The sequence below is a fragment of the Vulpes lagopus genome, chromosome 3, assembly GCF_018345385.1.
Source record: "Vulpes lagopus strain Blue_001 chromosome 3, ASM1834538v1, whole genome shotgun sequence".
NCBI classification, from domain to species: Eukaryota; Metazoa; Chordata; class Mammalia; order Carnivora; family Canidae; genus Vulpes; species Vulpes lagopus.
The window spans coordinates 52,538,271-52,559,964 of record NC_054826.1 but is presented as its reverse complement, the minus strand read 5'-3'; the positions used below and the strand labels follow the sequence as shown (position 1 = coordinate 52,559,964).

At 45.9% G+C, this 21,694-nt stretch overlaps 1 protein-coding gene across 19 annotated transcripts in view; it reads left to right on the top strand.

Annotated features, from left to right (window-relative positions):
- The window catches only part of FAM193B (family with sequence similarity 193 member B), a 32,984-nt gene that overhangs the window by 4,538 nt on the left and 6,752 nt on the right, over positions 1–21,694 (top strand). For 6 of the 19 annotated variants that reach the window (XM_041748658.1, XM_041748652.1, XM_041748653.1 and 3 more), the window contains 5 exons: positions 10,518–10,760; positions 11,590–11,818; positions 13,025–13,412; positions 16,712–16,913; positions 17,820–18,059. In XM_041748658.1, coding sequence (XP_041604592.1) covers positions 10,518–10,760; positions 11,590–11,818; positions 13,025–13,412; positions 16,712–16,913; positions 17,820–18,059 — 1,302 coding nt within the window. Of the gene's footprint in view, positions 1–2,316; positions 2,378–9,023; positions 9,087–10,517; positions 10,761–11,589; positions 11,819–13,024; positions 13,413–16,711; positions 16,914–17,819; positions 18,060–21,694 lie in introns of those variants that run through there. The other 13 variants (XM_041748661.1, XM_041748664.1, XM_041748670.1 and 10 more) reach the window with 9 other exon arrangements.

The following is a 21,694-nucleotide window of genomic DNA, read 5'->3' as shown; positions in this document are numbered from 1 at the left end:
TAGCTGGGGATGCAGAGGTGAATCAGTCTCTGCCCACATGTATATATTATTTGTAGTTAGGCTAGAAGAACATCACGTACTCTGAGTTAAGATTCAAGTCCTAGATCCTGGTATGAAGCCTTTGGAAGAGTTTTAGCCTTCTTAGTTTGTTTTCGCACATCTATGACAGTGATGCCAGGCTCAGATTAGGGTAGCAAGTACTGCATGTCAAGCACTTAGCCCAAGTGGTAGCCACGATTATTATTACAGATATTTGGTATTGAAGATGCACAGATATGATAGCCTATAGAAGACTTCTCAGAGCTGATGCTTCAGGGTTGAGTAGAAGTTCCTTTAAAGGAGAAGGTGGGAGAAAATATCTAAACAAAACAATATAGATGGGACACCTGGGTGGCTCAGCAGTTGAGCGTCTGCCTTCATCTCAGGGTATAATCCTGGAGTTCCCAGATCGAGTCCCACATCGGATTCCCTGCATGGAGCCTGCTTGTCCTGCTGCCTATGTCTCTGCCTCTCTCTCTCTCTCTCTTTCTCTCTCTCATGAATAAATAAATAAAATCTTTAAAAAAAAAAAAAAAAAAAGCAATATAGAGACCCAGAGGCAAAAACTGCCCAACTCAGGCAGAGTAGCATGAGATCAGGCTGGAGAGAGATTAGCAGGGTTCTAGAAAGCCACACCAAGTTTGGGCTTTATTCTGTCGGTAGTGAAGAATCAATGAAAGCTTTTTTTTTTTTTTTCTTTTTTAGACTTTATTTCTTTCAGAGAGAGAGACAGCACTAGTGGGAGGGACAGAGAGAAAGACTCCACAGTTGAGCATGGAGTGCAAAGCAGCGCTCAGTCCCAGCACCCTGAGATCATGACCTGAGCCAAAACCAAAAGTCAGATACTTACCCAGCTATGCTACCCAGGCGCCCCACAATGAAAACTCTTAAATAAGAAAGTGAACATGGGGATCCCTGGGTGGCGCAGCAGTTTAGCGCCTGCCTTTGGCCCAGGGCGTGATCCTGGAGACCTGGGATCGGATCCCACGTGGGGCTCCCTGCATGGAGCCTGCTTCTCCCTCTGCCCGTGTCTCTGCCTCTCTCTCTCTCTGTGTGACTATCATGAATAAATAAATAAAATCTTTAAAAAAAAAAAAAAAGAACGTGAACATGTTGTTTTTGGGTAAATTCTCTGATAACATGAGAGGAAGCAATCTCAGTGGAAGAAGTAGCTGTGATTACTTGATTCTACCTCTCCCTCAGCCCAGCCTAACTAATCAGATCCCCTGTATTGCTGGACCCTGTCCCATACCTACAGAATCAGTCTCTAGGTCTGGAGCCCAGGAATGTATGGTTGTAAAACTGCCCCAGGTGGTTCTGTTGCATGGCTGGGTCTGTGAACTGCTGAGTTGAGGGTCGCAGAGCTTTGTGGAAGCCTAATATATTCTTCAAAGAATGGACTTCCCAGAGAGGGGAGCTTTTCCATAAGCAGGAATAGAAAGAAACATCTTTAGTTTTAAAAACAAAAAACAGACTTCTCCAGTTGTTGCCCTGTTAATAATATTCTCCAACTGCTAAACATTGTGTATCCAAACGTTTCCCCATATCCACTTGGTGCTGTCATCTCTGTTTGAACGATTGGGATGCAGTGAGTCATGGGACACAGGTCCTGCTTCCAGCATTCTCAGTGTTATAGAGAAGACAGATTTCAAAAACTGTGATACATGATAAGTATTAGGGCATCCCAGAGCACAGCATAGTTAGTTCTGCCTATGGACTTAGGAGAATGTAATACCCAGACTGCCTAAAAAGAAAGAGGCAGTGAGAACAGCATGAGAGCAGGTGTGAGTGCTTTATGAATTTGGGGAAAGAAACGGATATTAGGGAAAGGAGTGGGATGTGCAGAGCAGAAAAGGACTAAAGAGATCTTGCATCCCCGAAAAGGCCCCATGTTTGTACCTTTTGATTCTGTGCCCATGGTCCTACCCTCATCCTTCAACCTGTATGTGGATGAACATGCTGCAGTCCTAGGCCATCTCCCTTCAGTCCCTCCTCAGGGCTCTCAGCTCTCCAGCTCCCTTTGTGATTCCCCCTCCATTCTGAAATGAATAGATCTCTTCATCTACTCTGAAAAAGTGATATAGGGAATCTAAGGCAGAAACCAGGGCCCCGAAACACTAAAGGGTCTTACTAGGAAGTGGTAGCCAGAGATTGTGGATGGGGGGGCATACAAAGGGGCCTTGAAGGTCACCTGTCTAGTTCTCTGTCCCGTGCTTCAGGTAATAACTTTGGATTGGTTAAGTCTCACTTAGTAAGTTTCCCTGTCATTTCTTCCAGGACAGAAGAGGAAAGAAACTAACGGGTATTGAGCACCTACTGTGTGCCAGGCCCAGGCCAGGTACTTTACATAATTTATTTCCTTCTGTCCTCACAACTCTGTGAAGTATGGTTTTATTCTCATTTCATAAAAGAGCAAATTGAGGCTCAAAGAAATTGAGTAATAATCCAAGATCATACTGAAATGGCAGAACTGGGATTTGAACTCATAACAGTCTGTCTCCAAAGTTTATACTCTTCTACCCATGAGAAATCTGTGCTGGGGTGACAGAATAAGTAATATGATTTGCCTGAAGTTCTAGGTTAATGAGCAGTAGTTTAGGCCTTCCTGTGGATGATTGTACCCAGGCTGCAGGTTCAACAGATGAGCTAGCCTTAGGGTGGAAGGCTACTGGGGCCAGAGACTCTCTGCCTTATTCTTGACTGAGCTTGTACAATCAGAGTGAATTCTCCGTAAACCAGCTAGTGTAAAACAGCTGTTCTTTCAGGAAGGAACTGAGCCAACAGCCTGAGTGGGAATTTTGGGTGAAAGCTCCAGGGCACTGAGGCACTATCACCTCTTTAAGAATTAACTATAGCTCTGATTGCCAGCATTAGAGTGGTCTGAGATTCTTAGTACTGGTACCCTTTCATCAGCGACCCAAAGTGACAGAGCTATGCCTTTAGCATAGCATATCCAGGAAAGGGCTAGTTCATCTGTGTCTTTAGATTCTATCCAGGGTCTTAGTACTGATACTATCAGTCTTAGTACTGATACCCTTTCATCAGCGACCCAAAGTGACAGAGCTATCCTTTAGCATAGCATATCCAGGAAAGGGCTAGTTCATCTGTGTCTTTAGATTCTATCCAACTGAAATGGAGCTAGGTGGGCTTTAGGCATTTATTCATGTATTCAATGAATGTCTGCTATGTGTCAGATCCAAGCCAAGCCTAGGTTCCTGGGCACACTTAAATGACTAAGATGCACTCCCTGCCTCCAAAGAGTTGTCATTCCACCAGGGACTTGGGGCAGAAAGAATTAGTTCTACTTAGTGTGGTCCAGCAAAAGCTGTATTAACCTTTGACCAAGATCTTAGGGCATGAGTGCAAACTTGCTGAGTAGAACTGAGAAGCTGAGGTTTCCAGGGCAAGGTGTATTAAAGAAGCAGTACGAATAGAACCTAAGATTGTCAGGTATTAAGCACAGAAATGAAGCATGAGAGGTCAACTGAGGCCAAGTCATGAAACTCAGGGGCCAGAGGTGCCATGGTAGTGAGCTTAACCAGAAAGGAGCCAGGAAATTAAAGAGAGACCAAAGTAGGAAAGAGGACCTAAAGGAAGGAGATCCTCAAACTGGATAAGTACGTGAGAAAGGACATTAAATAAGCTTACATGAAGTAGAGAAGCCCAGGGTCCTGGTTGGTTGGTTGGTTGGTTGGTTGAATGTGTACATTATTTTGTCACATTAACTTTAACTGTGTGTTTTTTTAATTTGTGTTCCTGCCCAATTCTCCAAAATGAATATGAGGCATCTAGGAGTTTGGGAGCATTGACAGCCTCATGCATGAACCTGCCTTGTTTAAGCATGTGTTCTTGAGGCAGGGATTCTATATCATTTGGTGTTTCCCAGCACTTACCACAATGAGAATGGGCTCTGAGCATGTTCATTGAATGAAGTGAATGGAAGAATAAGTGGCAGTGACTGGGCTGATGAGTTTTGCTAGACTAAGAATTAATCTTTTTTTTTTTTTTTTTTTTGGCTTCTGGAAGGGAATTTTAACCGTTTCTGTTGCCCTCATTCTGCCTTGGTCACAGGGGTTGGGTGCCTTGAGAATAGGGTACTCTAATGGGGTCATTTCAGAATAGGATTTGGAAGCTACTGAAGGGCCACTGGTTAGATACAACATATCTCTTAGATATCTCTTAGAGATATCTCATATCTCTTATCCATGCTTGTATCCTCTACAAGCATACACAAACTCTTGGGATTAAAAGGAATCCATAAGAGGAATCAGAGCAGGTTTAGTGCTGGATATTAGATCCAGCTTCAAAGCAGACCTTGAAAGCTGCCTGGTCTGGTGACCTTGATTATTCCCGAGCAATTACCAAATTGTGGACAGAAAGGTGAGGTGGAAAATTTATTCATGCCCCAAAAGCTATCCAGATATGCCATGAACTGTATCATTGTTAATAATCACTTTGCTTATTGTGCACCCACCAGATGACAGGCACCAATAGAGGCTTTATGTTAGCATTTCTCAGTGTTTAGTCTTGGGACCCTTTTATACTCCTCAAAATTATTGAGGCCCCAAAAGAGCTTTCCGTTTTTGGTTTCATCTATTGATATTTATTTATTGATTAATTAAGTATTAAAACTGAGAAAGCTTAAAAATGTTTTGTTACTAATTCATTTAATAATATTAAGCCTATCATGTTAACATAAACAATTTTAATGAAAAATACATTTTCCAGAAAAATAGAAAAATGGTCTCATTTTTATTTTCACAAATTTCTTTGTCTGGCTTAATTTAAAAAAAAAAAAACGGGATGCTCATATATGTTTCTGTATCCCATCTGTTGCACTACATTGAAGCATATTTTAAAAATCCAGCCCCAGGGCAGCCCTGGTGGCGCAGCGGTTTAGCACCGCCTGCAGCCCAGGGCGTGATCCTGGGGACCTGGATCGAGTCCCACGTCAGGCTCTCTGTATGATGCCTGCTTCTCCCTCTGCACCCCCCCCCCCTCTATGAAAAAATAAATAAAATCTTAAAAAAAAAAATCAGCCCCAAACAGATAATGTATTTTAATAGCCTTTCCAAGTGATTGTTGATATTCTTTGCAATATGGAATCTGAGACCATATCAATGGATTCTTTATACTCATTTACATTAAAATGTTGGTTTATCTTAGCACTTTGAATGAATTTTTTTTTTTTTTTTTTTTTTTTTTACCAATGCATGATTCTAAAACATCATGCTTTCCTCATTTGGAAAATAGGTTCACAGAGTTATGCAGCTCTTCTAAATGTTTTTCCATTTCATTTTATAATATCAAAAGACTACATGTGTTACTATCACCACTATTTTCGCCAGAAAAGTCTTTTAAGTATTGGGAAGTTCGTGATGGTGGATACAAAATTCTAAATTCCAAATTTCCAGAGTTCTGATTTTTGCCTCAAAGCTTGAATTTTGTCATTGGCCACAAACAAAAAGTTGTTTTCCTTGAAGTGACAGGCTCATTTTGTTCATTTTTTGGGAAAATGGCAGTTTCCAAGTCTGAATAAGTAGTTTGTCATTCTTTCAAGTAAAAATGATGTTCATGAGAAAAACTGGCTTTCTTTTCCTTTGATTTTAACTATTCTTATCCAGGAAAATCTAGAATACCCTAGCATAATGTTTCTCAGGCCAAGACAGAAAAGTCTTGGGCCTGGTCAGGCAATTGAGCAGAGAGAATGATTTTAATGACTGCACACACCAGCCCCCTTGGGTGGGAGTGGCCACAGTCTAGAGTTCTTGACTGCCCTGGAGATACGCATGCTAAAACTTGGATCCCCTGTGTGAGTAACTTCACACTCTCCAGAGATGCTGATTTTGCCTAGAGTGAAGCAGAATTTAATCTTGGAACTTTTTTTGAGCAGATCCCAAATCTTAAAAAAAACTCCTAGAACCTTTCCTTGCTCTTCCTCCATCTTTTACCTAGGACTAGACCTTTATCTGAGAGGCTCTGAAATTTAAACTGAAGTGAGAAGGAATGATTGTTGCCCAGGGCTGCTAGGTTTAAGGACCAGTTCCCTAGCCTTTGTGTTAAGAAAAATGGTTGTTTTCACTCATTTGATAAACATTTATTGTTCATGATCTCGTGTGGAAATATTATGCCTGATGCAGCTTGAGAACAGCTAGTTGAAAGCCTGAGTTGACTAAGGGACATAAGGGGTCATGATTGCCAGGAATTTGAAAAATGGCAGGAGATTGCAGTCAAAGGGAATTCTGAACCAGGAGCTTTTCTCTACCAAAGCAAAAATTTACAGAAACAATGATAGTATTGACTAAATATAACATCTCCAGGGCTTGGGATTTTCACCGCCTCCTGGCAGTAGTAATGAAAATGTCAGAGAAAAAAGTGCCCAGGCCCCACCAGGCATTGTATTCGGGGTCAGACACCAAGGCTTAGAGTTAAAACAGCATTGGGGGGAGCCCCAATAATTGCCTGGCCCAGAAAGAAAAACTTAAGTATACCAAACTCAGGACAGTGGATAATTAGGTTCCAATGTAGCTTTATTAAGAACAGAACAGCGAAAGGGTCTAGGTAATAGATTTGAGTGTCTACTGCATGGAACACTTGGGGCTAAGCTTTGCATCACTGATGTCACTTAATTCTCTGGGCAACCAAATGCAGTATAGGTGGTGTCATCCCTGCTTCAGTTAGGACCTAATTAGCTTGCCAGGCCCTATGTTTTCTTCCTTTAACTGGAAAGATAGCCTGTCCTGTAAATTCACTTCTGTTGATGGCTAAAATTTATTATGTGGGCCAGTTTGGCTCTAGGAAAAACCACATTATTTCTGTGAATGAGGCCATCTCATTGTAATCCCCAAGGAATGTGATCTTCCACTTTTCACACTTGAGATTAGAACCATTCGAGTGAAGGTCCAGCGGAAGAAGATGGCCTTTCCCTGTGAGAAGCAAAATTTCAAAATTTTAAGCAATGTCTCACTAAGCTGTATTGCCATAGTGATACTTAACAAATCTGATTTAGCCACTATCTGCCCAGCTGAGCCTATGCCCTGTGCTACACTGTGAGAGATCCAGACAAGAATCAGACCTGATTGGGGATCCCTGGGTGGCTCAGTGGTTTAGCGCCTGCCTTCAGCCCAGGGCATGATCCTGGAGTCCCGGGATCAAGACCCACATCAGGCTCCCTGCATGAAGCCTGCTTCTCCCTCTGTCTGTGTTTCTGCCTCTCTCTGTGTGTGTCTTTCATGAATAAATAAATAAAATCTTAAAAAAAAAAAAAAGAATCAGACCTGATCCTTGCCCTCTAGGAACACAACCTAATAGAGGGACAGGAAATGCACATAAATAAAGTGGAAGGCACAGATGCTATAACCAAGGCATAATATGCTATGGAAATATGGGCAGGAGAGGTGAATTACAAGAGAGACTCTCTGGGAAAGCTTGGATGAAGTTGTATTTAAGCCTTGCCTAGTTACTTACTGGTAAACTTGGGAAGGAAGGGGATTTGAAATAGAGGATCCCCTTTAGCAAAGGCATGAGGTAGGAGTAGGAGAGTACAAAGAATATTTGGGGAATGATTTCATGGGGTAGTGGGCAGAGATTAAGTTATCTAAAAGTCACCTTAAATTCATTGCCTGTGAAAGATGCCTGTATTATAAAATATAGTGACCATATTTTCTATAGTTTTCAAGCCTAGTCCTGATTTTAAATGTTTCCTATCACTCCCCTCATGTTCATAATTAGTACTGTATGTTGAGCAACCTATTTTGGGCCTGGCACTGTTCTAGGTGCTTTGTCCATTTAATGTTCACAGCCAACCCTACAAGTTAGGACTTAATCCCATTTTACAGATGAAGAGACAGAGACTAGAATAGAACTGGCCCAACATCCTACAGCCGGTAAGTGGTGGAGGCCCAAGATTAGTGGCAAAGCCAGCATTATTTCCACTGTACCCAGTGCCTCACACAGGTACCTTGGCACTAAGTACAATCACACTGATCATACGTTTAACTTAAAATAATTCTATATTTGCTTTTAAAAGAAAAAAAACCCACTTATTGAACATTGTCATATATGTTATACATTTGATATCTCGGTTGTGCCAAAACTATATATTATAGTACTTCACAGTCCATACAAAGAATTTCAGAATAGTTTTGCTTACACAAGATTTTTCTCTTATATAGTAACTTTAGAACCTAGTACCCAAGTGAAATGAAACTCTCTTGTAGTAAAATTACATGTCCTAATGTTTTTCTTAAGAATATGGTCACCATCAGTGGAAAGAGGCTTGGGTGTTGGCCTCACCTCCTCCCTCTGGAGTTACTATGGTACCTTATAGCTATGAAAAGTTTCCTGGGGAGACTTCTCAAAAAGGCCTCTTTTGGGCAGCCCGGGTGGCTCAGTGGTTTAGTGCTGCCTTCAGCCCAGGGCCTGATCCTGGAGACCCGGGATTGAGTCCCACGTCAGGCTCCCTGCATGGAGCCTGCTTCTCCCTCAGCCTGTGTCTCTCTGCCTTTCTGTCTCTGTGTGTCTCTCATGAATAAATAAAATCTTAAAGAAAAAAAAAAGGCCTCTTTTGCTTCAACTTCTCTGAATACCCTCCTTCTCCATCAACCTCCCTTCCTTTCCATGAGATACCACCAGTGGGTTAGAAGCTATATCCTTTTACAGTTACAGTTAAGCAGCTGCCTTGTCCACTCAAACGTTCCTTGACAGAAACCTTTTAGGCAGTATCTCACATAAGTTCCACGTATAAGATTTCTCTCTCTCTCTCTCTCTCTCTCTCTCTCTCTGGTACTCTTTCTAAAGGTGCTTTTTCTTCCCCAAATGTTTCATTATGCTCCTAGCACTATTACTTGGTTCCTTTCTTTTTCTAGAAACCAGAGACCCAGGTCAGTGTAATTGTAATATTACAGATTTAAGGATACCCTGATGCCATATTGTGAGAAGGTGATTTTATTCGAGAAAGATGATGGCATTTATTTTCTTGGTAGGATGAGGATGATACCCTTATTCCTTTGCTTAGGCCTCTGCAAACACCTGTTACCTAGTGGTGGGTAAGTTTGGAAGGTTTATCAGCTAATATAACTATTGCATGTAACACACCACCCCCAAAACTTAGTGGCTAAAAACAACACCATTTATTATTTCTCAAGTTTCTGGGTTGACTGGGTATTTCTGCCAATGGGGCTGGCTTGGCTGGACTCACTCATGTATCTGATCCACTGGCCAATCAGCGAGGAAAACTCAGATTTCTCCACATGTCTCTCACATCCTGCCAACAAACAGCTAGCCTGGTCATGCTCTTATAGTAGGCATAGTTTCAAGAGCGAGCAAGCCCAGCCATGCAAAGAAGCAAGTAGAAATGCATATACACTTTTCAAGCTTATGCTGGCAGCAAACTTGCTAACATCTCATTGGCCAAAGAAAGTGACATAACAAACCCCAGTTGCAGAGAGTGTTCTACAAAGTTGCAGAATAGTCCTGGAAGTAGTGACATTGGTGGTATAGTGGTGAGCATAGCTGCCTTCCAAAGTTGCAGAATATAGGAAAGCCACTAATTGGGATCATTAAATGAAATCAGTCTCCCAATCAGTACCCCTCAATGTGACATAAAAATCTATAGACTTCTATGTCATTTGTCCTACAAGAAAAAAAAAGTCCAAATAATAATTACTGTGTATTGGGCCTATACTTTGAGCATGCACAGGGCTAGGCACTTTCACTGTTTATGCACTGAGTCTCACATCAACTCTGCAAAGTAGGTAGGAAATAAGAGCTCAGGAAGTCAAATAACTTGCTCAAGGTCACCCAGCTAATGTATGCTCAGGCAGCCATTAGAATGCGGGTCAGGGTGACTTCCAAAAGCCCAGGTTCTTTTTCACCATACCTCAGAAGCTCCACCACCTCTCAGAAGCTCCAAGGTCTGCTTTACCTTCTCTCCAACTCTGTTTTCTACTGAATTGATGCTTTCTGATTAGCTCTACAAACCCCTTCTCCAAAATGCTGCTGTGATCTTAATGGAATTGTGCAGCTTTCAGGAAACCCATATGTTCTCCCAAACTCAACATTAACTGAAAGGGTCTCTCCTACCCCCAGGGTCTGTGGACTGCACAGACAGCCCAAGAATTGTGGCCTCTCCCAGACATACCAGAGAAGGAAGAGGACCGTTCTTTAACCTTCAAGATTTGGAGATATCCTGGCATTTGAGCACGAGCTTTGCAGTCAACCAGGGTTCATATCCTAATTTAGCCACTCAGTAGCTCTGTAACCTTGGGCAATGTACTTCTTGAAATGTTTCTTCATCTTAAAAAATAAAATAAGAATAACACCTAGTTTGCAGAGCTATTACAAGGACTAAAATTATGTATAGAAAGTGCCTAACCCAGTGCCTGACACATAATAAGTGAAGTTATTAGTGTTGTTATTATCATTTCTAAGCAGAGCCTTTCCCTTCCTGGGAAACCCTGTTTCTGTCTGTTGGACAGGTTCCCCCCACCTCCACCCAGTCTGTGCAGACTTGCTGCCTGCTATGTCATCGGGAACGCAAAGGCTGGGAAGAAGGCCCTTCCCAAAATGGACTGGTGTTGCAGGGTGAGAAGCTGCCCCCTGACTTCATGCCAAAGCTTGTCAAGAATCTCCTAGGCGAGATGCCTCTATGGGTCTGCCAGAGTTGCCGAAAGAGCATGGAGGAAGATGAAAGGCAGACAGGTCCAGAGCATGCAGTGGCGGTAGGTAACGGCTGAGAAGGGGGTCGCTGAATGCAGAAGGGCTGCCTGCCCAGAGACATCAGGCTCTTGATCTGTTCCTTCCTTCCCTGTTCTCTCTGGCGGCTCTCCTCCGGCAGCCGCTGCACCCAGACCCTGAAGGGCTGCTGGGCTGTATCCACACAGCAAGTAGCAGCTTGGGCACTCACAGTCAGGGCAAGAACAGAGAGGCTTCAGGCAGCCCCCCCTTGCCCCTGAGGAGAGCCTGTGCAGTGTGAGGGCCTGTTTACAGGTACTGCTGCTGGAGATTCTGCCTGTTTTCTACGTCACCATGCTGCCTTCAGCTCTGTGGCAGCTTGAAAGCCAACCAGTGTGATGCAGAGGGCAAAGGTTGGTTTGAAGGTCTATTGTGGGCCTTAAGTTAGAAGGCCTCCAAGATGCCCAAGAGCCATCTAAGTGGCATCTCCTGAATTACAACAGTCAGACTTTGTTTCTCATTCCCCTCTAGTCCCCCTCTTATACCCCAGGATTGTGTCAGCTTCAAGACTCTTGACCCTTCCTTTCCTTGGCAGCTCTCAGGACTCCCCAAAGGCCCATAGTTTACGGGCAGTCTGTATCTCTACCAGAGTCACTCTCACCAGTATCCACACACTTCACTTTACTGGGAGCATCACTGCTCCTCCCACAAAGGCCTGATTCGTGTCTGCCCTTGCACCTGGAGTTGTGGGAATTATACTTTGGCCATGGCACAGGGCCTGGAGGAGGAGGTGCTACTGAGTAAGCTAAGGCAGCAGAGGGTTGGCTCTGATGTTTGCTGTTTTACCATGAGCCTTTTCTTCCCCCCTCTCTCCAGATCTCCTTGTCACACACATCCTGCAAATCACAGTCTTGTGGGGGTGACTCTCATTCCTCTTCGTCCTCCTCTTCATCGTCCTCGTCCTCCTCCTCCTGCCATGGGAACTCAGGGGACTGGGATCCCAGCTCCTTCCTGTCAGCACATAAGCTCTCGGGCCTCTGGAACTCTCCGCACTCCAGTGGGGCTGTGCCGGGTAGCTCACTCGGGAGTCCTCCTACCATCCCTGGTGAGTTTCTGAGCTCGGGAGAGAGCCAGGCCACATAAATGCAGAGAGCCATGTTTCCCTAACCACCTCACTAGTCAAATCAGGTCAGTTATTAAAATAAGTAAAAGGGGAGCTGTTCTGATGGAAGCGGGGGTACCTAGCCCTTGGCTGTCTCCATGGCAGTCCTTTCCCCAGAACTCTGAAGTTGAAAAATATTGTCATTGGCTCTGATAGCTCCCTTCAGATGCAGGAGGGAACATGGTAAACACTAGCTGAACAGAAAGTGGAGTCTGGGAGTGTCCTTAAGGAGTTTGGACTTTAGCCACCTAACATCTGCAGGGAGGACTGCACAGAGGACCTAGCTGCTTTTGCCATCCTAGGCCTCCTGTTCTCCACCTAAAGGACAAATATAAAAACATTGTACTTCTATCCACAAGAAGTTGACAGTGCAGGCTGCCAGGATTATTAGCCAAGTTCACAGCTATGTAAGCCTTCTTTAGACCCTTGAGATAACCCTTAGAGACCCAACAAAAAAAGTCTTGGGTCTTTGAAGTATTGTGTACATATTCATTACTGTCTCTTTCTAAATTGAGGACCTGAAACTTGTGTAATGCCATATGTTAACTATGCTGGAATTAAAACAAAATTGAGATCTGAGTTCTCCAAAAGGGTGCTGCTCCCAGTATTGTGAGAGTTGAGTAGAAGTTCATTTATTCTGATGCATAAGCCAGATAATCATCAAAGCCTTTCCTACTTCTCTGAAATCTGGGTTACCCCAGAGTTTGGCATACCCTGGCAGCCTCAGTCCTCAAGGCCCAGAGGCAGAACTTTGCCCTGCTGCTCCACTGGTTTCTGTAGACCCTTTCCTGTACCTGAGGAATGCCTGCAAGCAATAAGTCCTAGAGAGACCCCAAGAGACAGAACACACAGCCCCTGTTTGTGCCACAACCAAGGTGATGTGGTCTTCCATAGGGTGGGCATTCCTGGTGCCTCCTCTCTCAGATCTGGCACCTTGAGTCTGTCCAGCCAAGTTGCTCCCTGCAGGGAAAACTCTCCAGCCTGAGGCACTGCTAGACTTTCCCAAAAGCTCACATGTGCTGAGAGGCTGTCCCCAGACAGGTTCCCTGTGGTTAGAGTAAGCAGGATGTTGTGGCAGTGAGTCCTTGGGCTTTCCTTCCCAGGGTCTTGGCTCTCACTCTGACCCCCTTCTTCCCCATCCATCCACAGGTGAGGTTTTCTCTATCTCGGAGCACCACCGGCACTCAGACCTCACTGCTCCACCTAACAGCCCCACCGGCCACCACCCGCAGCCAGCGTCACTGATCCCATCTCACCCCGGATCCTTTGGCTCACCACCCCACCCACACCTGCTGCCTACTACCCCAGCAGCACCTTTCCCTGCCCAGGCTTCAGAATGCCCAGTTGCCGCTGCTGCCGCCCCCCACACCCCAGGGGCATGTCAGAACCCTCACCTGCCCTCCACCAGCATGCCGCTCCTGAAGATGCCTCCACCATTCTCAGGGTGCAGCCACCCCTGTAGTGGGCACTGCAGTGGGCACTGTGGTGGGCCTCTCCTCCCACCTCCCAGCTCTCAACAACTCCCTAGCACTCACAGGTAAGTGAGCTGTGTGAAGGGCTAACTCCCTGCTAACTTCAACTTTGAGTCCTAAGAAGCTTTACAAAGCATACCTTTGGGGTAGAAATTAAAAGGTAGATTCCTTGGGTACTGGCGTGGCTCAGTCGGGTGAGTGTCTGACTCTTGGTTTCAGCTTGGGTCATGATCTCAGGGTTGTGGGTTGGAGCCCCACATTAGGCTCCATGCTCAGTGCAGAGTCTGCTTGAGATTCTTTCTCCCTCTGCCCCTCCCCCACTCACACTCTCTAGGATAGATAAATAAATCTTAGAAAATAAAAAAGGTAGGCTGTATGTCTTTTTTTGTTTTTTGTTTTTTGTTTTAAAGATTCTATTTATTCATTCATGACAGAGAGAGAGAGAGAGAGAGAGGCAGGGTCCCCATAGGGAGCCCAGTGTGGGTCTCAGTCCCAGGACTCCAGTATCATGCCCTGGGCCAAAGGTGGGTGCTCAACCACTGAGCCATCCAGGCATCCTGACTCTATGTCTTTTGTATAGTTTTTACAATCATAAAAGAAGTAGATGTTTATTGTTTTTTAAAAACTTGGAAAAATTCAGAGATGTCTAATGAAAAACAAATTTCTTTACAACCTAAAGATAAACTTTTCTTTTTTTTAAGATTTATTTATTTTGAGAGAGAGCATGTCCACATGAGCAGCATGAGGGGCAGAGGGAGAAAGAGAATCCCCAGGCAAGCTCCCCAATATGTGCAGAGCATGATGCAGGGCTCAATTTCATGACCTTGAGATCATGACCTGAGCCAAAATTAAGAGTCAGAGGTTTAGCCAACTGAGCCACCCAGGAGCCCCTAAAGATAAACTTCTAACACTGTGGTATATTTTCTTCCTGATGTCTCTATATAAAGTAGGTCCATGTTTATACATTCTTGTATAGTTATTTTTTAACATTATAGATCACTTTCCCAGTTAAAATTTGTTTTTAAGGTTTTATTTATTTATTCATGAGAGGCAGAGACATCGGCAGAGGGAGAAGCAGGCTCCCTGTGGGGAGCCCAATGCAGAACTCGATCCCAGGACCCTGGGATCACCACCTGAGCCAAAGGCAGATGCTCAACCCCTGAGCCACCCAGACACTCCCATACCCTCCCCCTGCTGTTAAAATTCTTCAAAAAACTTTCAAGTGACCAAAAATGTTTTATTACATACTTCTAGCATAATTTATTTCATCATTCTCCTATCCCTGGACATTTGGGGATTTTTAGTTTTTGGCCATTAAGAGCAAGGCTGTAGTAAACATCCTCACACCGAAATCTGATGTAAGTCCAGAATTATTGGCTTAAAGATTCCCTGAAAGTAACTCTAAGTACTGAGAAAGTTTATATTAATGTATATATGGAAGATAACATTCTTTGGGGAATATAAATATGTGTATTTTTGTATTATAAATCAAGTCTGTGTTTAATCTGCATTTATATTTTGTCATTCTAAAATCCCACCACCCCAGTACTAAGACTGTTAGCAGTTTTCCCTACAGGTCTTTCCCACACAATGGTGGTGGTGTCCATAAAGTTTCCAGTTTTTCATTGTCCTGTTTCACTCAGCATTCATTGTTTGGCTCCTGTGTGGTCTTCTGGGCCTCAGCCGAAGGCTGGAGAATATTCTGCATAGTGTAATTCACTGTTCTCCAGTTACTTATGATTGAAGTCATTCCAGTATTTTAACATTGTGTAAAAATTCTCTCTAAAGATGTTTTTGCCTAAAGCTTTTTCCCTTTGGGTTTTTCCTCCTTGGAATAGATCCCTCAGAATGAAAAACGTTCTCAGTTTAAGGAATGAGAGGATGTTTTTTGAGAAGGATTCTTAACACATTGAAAATTTGCTTTCCAAAGGGCTCTCCAAATTGATGTAACCACCAATACTAGAGTGTTAGTTTCTTCATATTCTCAGGAGCACTATTAAAATACTCAGGTATTTTAATTTTGCTAATGTGAGTGAAGAATGGTCAATTTGGATTAAGCTTCTCTGAGTACCACTGATAATGGTTCATGCCCCTCCATTTCTGCTCCTTGCTCAACAGACTACCCTGGGAGCCAGACCTCCTCACTGCTCCTCATCCTGCCCTTTCTCCTGGCTCCCATTCCATGTCCCCAGCCCCCAAGCATTCCAGCTTCTGATAGTCAACCCAGGGCTCTTGCTCTCCTGGCTCCAGTTATGGTACTTTGTGGGCCTAGGTTCTTTCTTACCCTGGAAAAATAGTCTATATTACATGATATCCCCAGTGCTTCCTAAAGTCCAGAGGCAAAGCAGTACAATGGGAGAGCATGAGCTTTGCACACAGGCACAGGCTGAGTCCTAGCCACTCCTTGGGCAAAGCAGTTAAGCACTCTCTCCCTTAAGTTATTTCTGCTGCAGGATGGGAATAGAGAACAACATCTATTTTGCAGGACGTGGGAGACACTTAGAAATAATATGCTAACATACAGTATTGCACCCAGCGCTCATCTCACCACATGCCCTCCTTAATGCCCGTCACCCAGTGATGAGCATTGGATGTTATACTATACATTGGCAAGTTGAATTTAAATAAATAAATAAATAAATAAAAAGGAAAAAAAGAAATAATATGCTAACCAGAGTACCAAGCCCAAACAGTAAAGTAACTCATAGAGTCTAGCCCACTAAGCATGTTTACTTTCCTGACTTTAAGGCCCCATGGCTAAGGCTGCTCCACCCACTGGGGCAGACTCCGTCTAAGGACCTTAGAGGATGAAAGGAAATTGACCTTGTCGACCTCCTTCGGATGCTCCAGGAGAGCCATCAGCCCTCTAATCTGTTTTCAAACACCTACTTTCTGAATACCTGCTGTGTATACTGTTATGCTGCACATGCACACTGGGACCCAAAAATAGAAGTGGCATAGTCCTTGCCCTTAGGGAATGCACAGTCTGGTCTGAAAGACAGGTGGGCAAACAGATCATCACAGTAAAGTGTGGTATACAACAGGATAGAGAGATATACACACGTACTATGTGACCCTCCTTCAGAGTCCAGGAGGGTTACTCAGTGGGTATGGGCATGGGAGGCATGAGGTTCCTACCTTTCCAGAATAATGCCATTGAGCTGGGCCTTAGGGACAGTCAGGGTGTTGGCCCTGTTCTTGTGAGAGGCACTGATAGGGTTGACTGCCTTGGGCTTTGTGTGGGATGAGACAGGCAAAGGGTAGTCAGGACAGCAGTGGTGGGGATGCTTCCCCCAGGCTCCTGCTGCAGCTTGCTCCTGTCGTGCCTTCCCTCATCTGTGGGCTTATCTTTCTCCCCCAACAGCAGGGATCCTGGGTGCAAAGGGCACAAGTTTACACACAGTGGCCTGGCCTGCCAGCTGCCCCAGCCCTGCGAGGCAGATGAGGGCCTGGGTGAGGAAGAGGACAGCAGCTCAGAGCGCAGCTCCTGCACCTCATCCTCCACTCATCAGAGAGATGGAAAGTTCTGTGACTGCTGCTACTGTGAGTTCTTCGGCCACAATGCGGTGAGTGAGCCTGCCCAGGCCAGAGGGCTGGGGGCCAGTCAAGGTAAACCAAGGAGCACTCCTCTCCCCAGAGGCCTCCCCCTTGCTCATGGGGATAATAACCACACTGGTACCCTCTGAGTCCTCGCAACCTGCGTCCACTAGCTTGATCCTTACAGCACATTTGTGAGGCAGGGATTTTTAAACACTTTGCTATCTTTGCTTTTTCATGGTTTCTCTTAAGATTGACTTTTTTTCTTAGGCAAAAGGAAAGGAAATGGCAGAGACAAAGCTGTGATTCTGATGAGCATGCATATGTATAATTACAGAGAAGCGAACACTTGTGTGTGATGAAGGCAGAATGGAAGCAAAGGCTCTCAGTCCCCCAAGCGTGAGAGCTAGCAAGGGACAGGCCATGAACACAGACGGCACCAGGCAGGAGGCTCAGGGCAGAGTACATGCTGTCTCCAGACAGAGGGCGAAGGCAGCTCAGAAGTCTCGTAGGGTGAAGAGGAAAGGGCCGCTGACTAGGGTAGAGCAGTTGAGGACAGAACTGGTGAAAGTAATTACACTGTTGGTCACTTTTAAGCCAGGGGGTTTTTTTCTCATTTTAGAGATGACAAAATCGAGGCACACAAGACTCAGTGACCTGCCCAAGGTCATACAGCTTGCAAGTGACAAAGCCCGGGCTCAAATCTGCTTACCTGGCTCCCAAGTCAGTGTGCTCAGAATGCTGTTACGTACCTCCCACTCCGCCCACTGCTGCCTCAGCTCTGAGCCTGGCCAAGGCTGAAGCCACTTGGCCTTTGTGGCTATGGTAGAAAGAACAGTTGTCTCGCTTCTTGCCACACATTCGGTGCCAGCGGGTGGGAGTGCTCCGGGCTTCCCAGGCCCAGGGTGTAACGTCAGCACCTCCCCCTCCCCCAGCCACCCGCTGCCCCGACGAGTCGGAATTATACAGAGATCCGGGAGAAGCTCCGCTCGAGGCTGACCAGGCGGAAAGAGGAGCCGCCCATGAAGGGGGGCGCCCTGGGCGGGATCCCTGGGGAGCCCGCCGTGGACCACCGAGATGTGGATGAGCTGCTGGAATTCATCAACAGCACGGAGCCCAAAGTCCCCAACAGCGCCAGGGCCGCCAAGCGGGCCCGGCACAAGCTGAAAAAGAAGGTGGGTGTGGGGGGGGAGCCTAGCTCTACCGCCTCTCCTCCTTGAGGAATCCCTTGCCCCTACCCCCAGGACTTTTGGGGCATGGATGGTGCTGGCTGCCAGAAGCCTTGGCACAGCTCACTGCTATGGGAAGGTCTGAAATAGTTTGGGAGGCGTCAGGGTCAGAGAGCCTGGGGCTAGGGATTGGAGGAGAGACGAGTCTTGGCCTCAGAAGTGCTTGCTGGATTCCTCAAAGCAAAGGACTTGCTTCGGTCAGTCAGTTGTGTATTCATTCAGGAAACACTTCTGCAAGTACTGGGAGCCAAAGCATGACACAGTTTAAGTTCTCATCCTGGAGAAACTCAGTCCAGTGGAGAGACTGACATAAAACTGGACGAGCACATTAGCAGGTGTCAAGCCCTGGCATGAGGGAAGCCCCCCATCCTGCCAGGGAATGCTGGAAATGGCTTACCAAGAGGCTGACTTCAGAGTTGAGTTGTAGGGAGTGAGTTGTGAGTTCAGGTTCATCTGGAGAGTTGTTCTGGCAGCAGGCATAGCACATGCACAGCAGTTTGGGGTAGCCAAAACTCAAATAGAAGAGAGGCAGAACAGCTAGTAGAGATGAGAAAGGGTCTCATAGGTCCAGCTGAATAGTTCTGACTTGATCCCATAGCTGAGGGGACGTCACTGCAGGGCTTTTATCAAAGGATTCACTTGATCAAATCTGTATCCCACCATGACTCTTTGGCAATATGGAAGGTAACTTGGAGGGGTGACACTCTGGGAAGGAATACAGAGGCCCAGGGAAAGCTGATGGATGGTGGGTCTGGAGCAAGGCAAGCAGACATGACTGGCTCTGGTGACCTGATTATGAAACAGAGATGAAGGAATCAGGGATGTCTTCCAGGTGTTTGCTTGGGTGACTGGCAGGATGGTGTGCTATTCGCCAATCAAGGATGGCATTGGCAGAAGATGGAATTCATTTGGGGCACATTGGCTCAGAGATTCTCAGGAGACACCAAGGTGGAGATGGAGGTGTGGGGTGGGAGTTGCCAGCTTGGAGATATAATTGAAGCCATGGGAATGACCCAGCCCATGGGCTGAGTGAGCTCCTCAGAGGGCTGAGGAAAGAACCCAGTGAGCTATTCCTGGATAGCCCTGCTCCCAAGCAAGCCCAGGGCTGGGCGGCTCCTCCCCTGCTACCTCATTACCTCTTCACCTGCCTGCCCCCAGCTGCATCTGCACAGTGCCACACTCAGGAGCCCAGCAGGCGAAGATTTGGGTTTGACAGACAGCTAGCGCGAGGTCCTGGGTGGTCAAACAGCCCTGGTGCTCTGGAAAGCAGCAGCAATTCTACATCTTTTTCCACCCCAAAGGACAAACCAGGAAACTTTCCCTGCAGCCTGAAGTAGTAAGCCAAGGGGTCCCACCACTGCCTTCAGAAAATGGTCAGCAAACTTTCTCCCATTCAGTGTTGGCTGACCAGAAGTGTCCAGTGAGCAACAGTGGTCTCTAGCCTTCCTTGGCTTTTTAAGGCAGTGGTTCCCAGTTAGGTCCCAGCGAGCAAGCACACTTTGAAGTTCCTAGGCCTGTTACACTTTCCATAAATCTCTGCCCACACAGCCCTAACCCTTTGATGGTAATGCTGGTAACACTCTTCTCTCCCCTCCTTTTCCTCCTGGCAACTTCCTTCCAAGCTCAGACTTCCTCAGGTAGCTCCTTCTACTGTACTGCCACTCTACCTTGCACATCTCTCTCAACTGCCATTTATCACACTACTCACTCATTCAGAACCTTACTGCACAGCTTCTGCCTATCCAGTCCAGTCTAGAGACCAGAGTACAGCAAGGCACCAGGCAACTGCAAGGTCATGTGATAGGCAGTCATGGTCAGTATCTGTTTATGCTTCAGCCTCCTCTTCGTTGTCCTTCTCCTACCTCTCAAACTTAACCATGATCTGGCTGTCCACCAAAAATACAGCTTCCCCTGGGAGCCATCCAGTGGAGACTGCTCATTCTCTCCCATCTCAGGAGACCAATAAAGCTGAGTATCTTTCCACTCCCTTATACCATTTCCAGACCATGACTGTCTCTCATGTACTAACCCCTGCTCCTTTGAAACTGATCCTGATTCTGTTATCTACAATCTCCCGGCCACTCCTCTTCATCCACTGAAGGCTGTCACCTGCCCCTTTCTCCACTTCCAAGGCCATAGAGATCCTCTGACCATCATTCACTCACTGTCTTACCAGTACTCTCAATTCCTGGGCCTGTTGCCCTTCCATTACACCCACTCAGAAACTCGTAGCCCTCAGTTTGACCCCTCGCTCCCCCCTTTTACACCTCGAGGAAAGTGCTCAATCCCATCTGTCTGTGGTACCCAGGACACCTGGTCTCCCACTTGCCTGAGCCCTCACATTGCCTAGCAGGCCTCAGGTAGCCCCTAGTCTACTTGTTCTTCATCACTTCTGTTCACCATAGCCCCTTTGTCAGACCTCCAAATTCTTCTCAAACCTCCAGGCATTCCCCACCACACTTTTCTTGTTAGATGACCTCACTTCCTGTTTCAACAAGGAAAAAGCCAGTGGACAGGCACTCTCTCAAACATCTTACCACTCTACCTGAAGACTCTCTTCTAGTCATGAGAGAAGAGTTACCCCTTCTGCCTAAGGCCATGCCGTCCTTTCCTGCCACCTCCATCTGACCTCGGCTTCCTGGGCTGGCTCCCATCATCATGTCACTGTGTCCTGAGTGTACGGCCTCTCTCTCTCACTCATCTCAACTCTTTACTCCCATCACAGCTAAATTTCTTGAAAAATGTTGTGTGCATTAACTGGCTTTCCAGTCAGTTCATTGCAAATTGTTTTCCTCTACCTCCCCTCCACAGAACCACCAGTGACATCTTTGTTAAGTCATACTCTCCTGTCCCATCTTCTTTGTCCACTAGGCAACATCTTACCTTTTGTATTGGTTGTCCTTTTCAAATATGGTTTCTTTGGCTCCTCTGTCCTCAGCCAGGTGGGGGCAGTGGAAGAACAGCGGGAATACTGTGTCCTCCAGATTTCTCACCTTTTCTGACCTCTCTTCTATCTCCTTCTTGGACTCTTCTTCCTTTCTCCGACCCTCCCCCTCAAGGCCCTCTCCCTGGCAAAGAAAAGCTCTCTAGACAGTGTTGTTCCTGGTTCACTATGTCTACCTTTTCCTCCCCACACTTCACATTGACAGCTTCTGCTGTCCAGCTACTGAGCACCTCCTCCCAAATGTCCTACTGGTACTCAGACTGAGCACATCCAACACTGAGCTTGTTCTCTCTCTCCAAGGAGGCCTGCTCTTACTTCTCTGTTGTCTGTACAGTTAATGGCACCACCATCCACCCAGTGGCCTGAACCAGAACCCAGGGTGCCATCCTGGGAGGAATGCATCGTGGTGATCAAGAGCAGCGGGTCTTGGAATCGGACCTCAGTTTGAAACCTGGCTCTACCACACTTGATGGATGACCTTGGGCAAATCACTTCACCTCTAAGCCTCAGTTTCTTCATCCACAACATGAGAATAACAGTAGAGCCTAACTCAGATGGTTGCAAGGAATGAAACAGTGATGCACAGAAAGGCTCAACAGAGTGAGCGCACTTGGTCAGGGAAACGGCAGCGGCACCA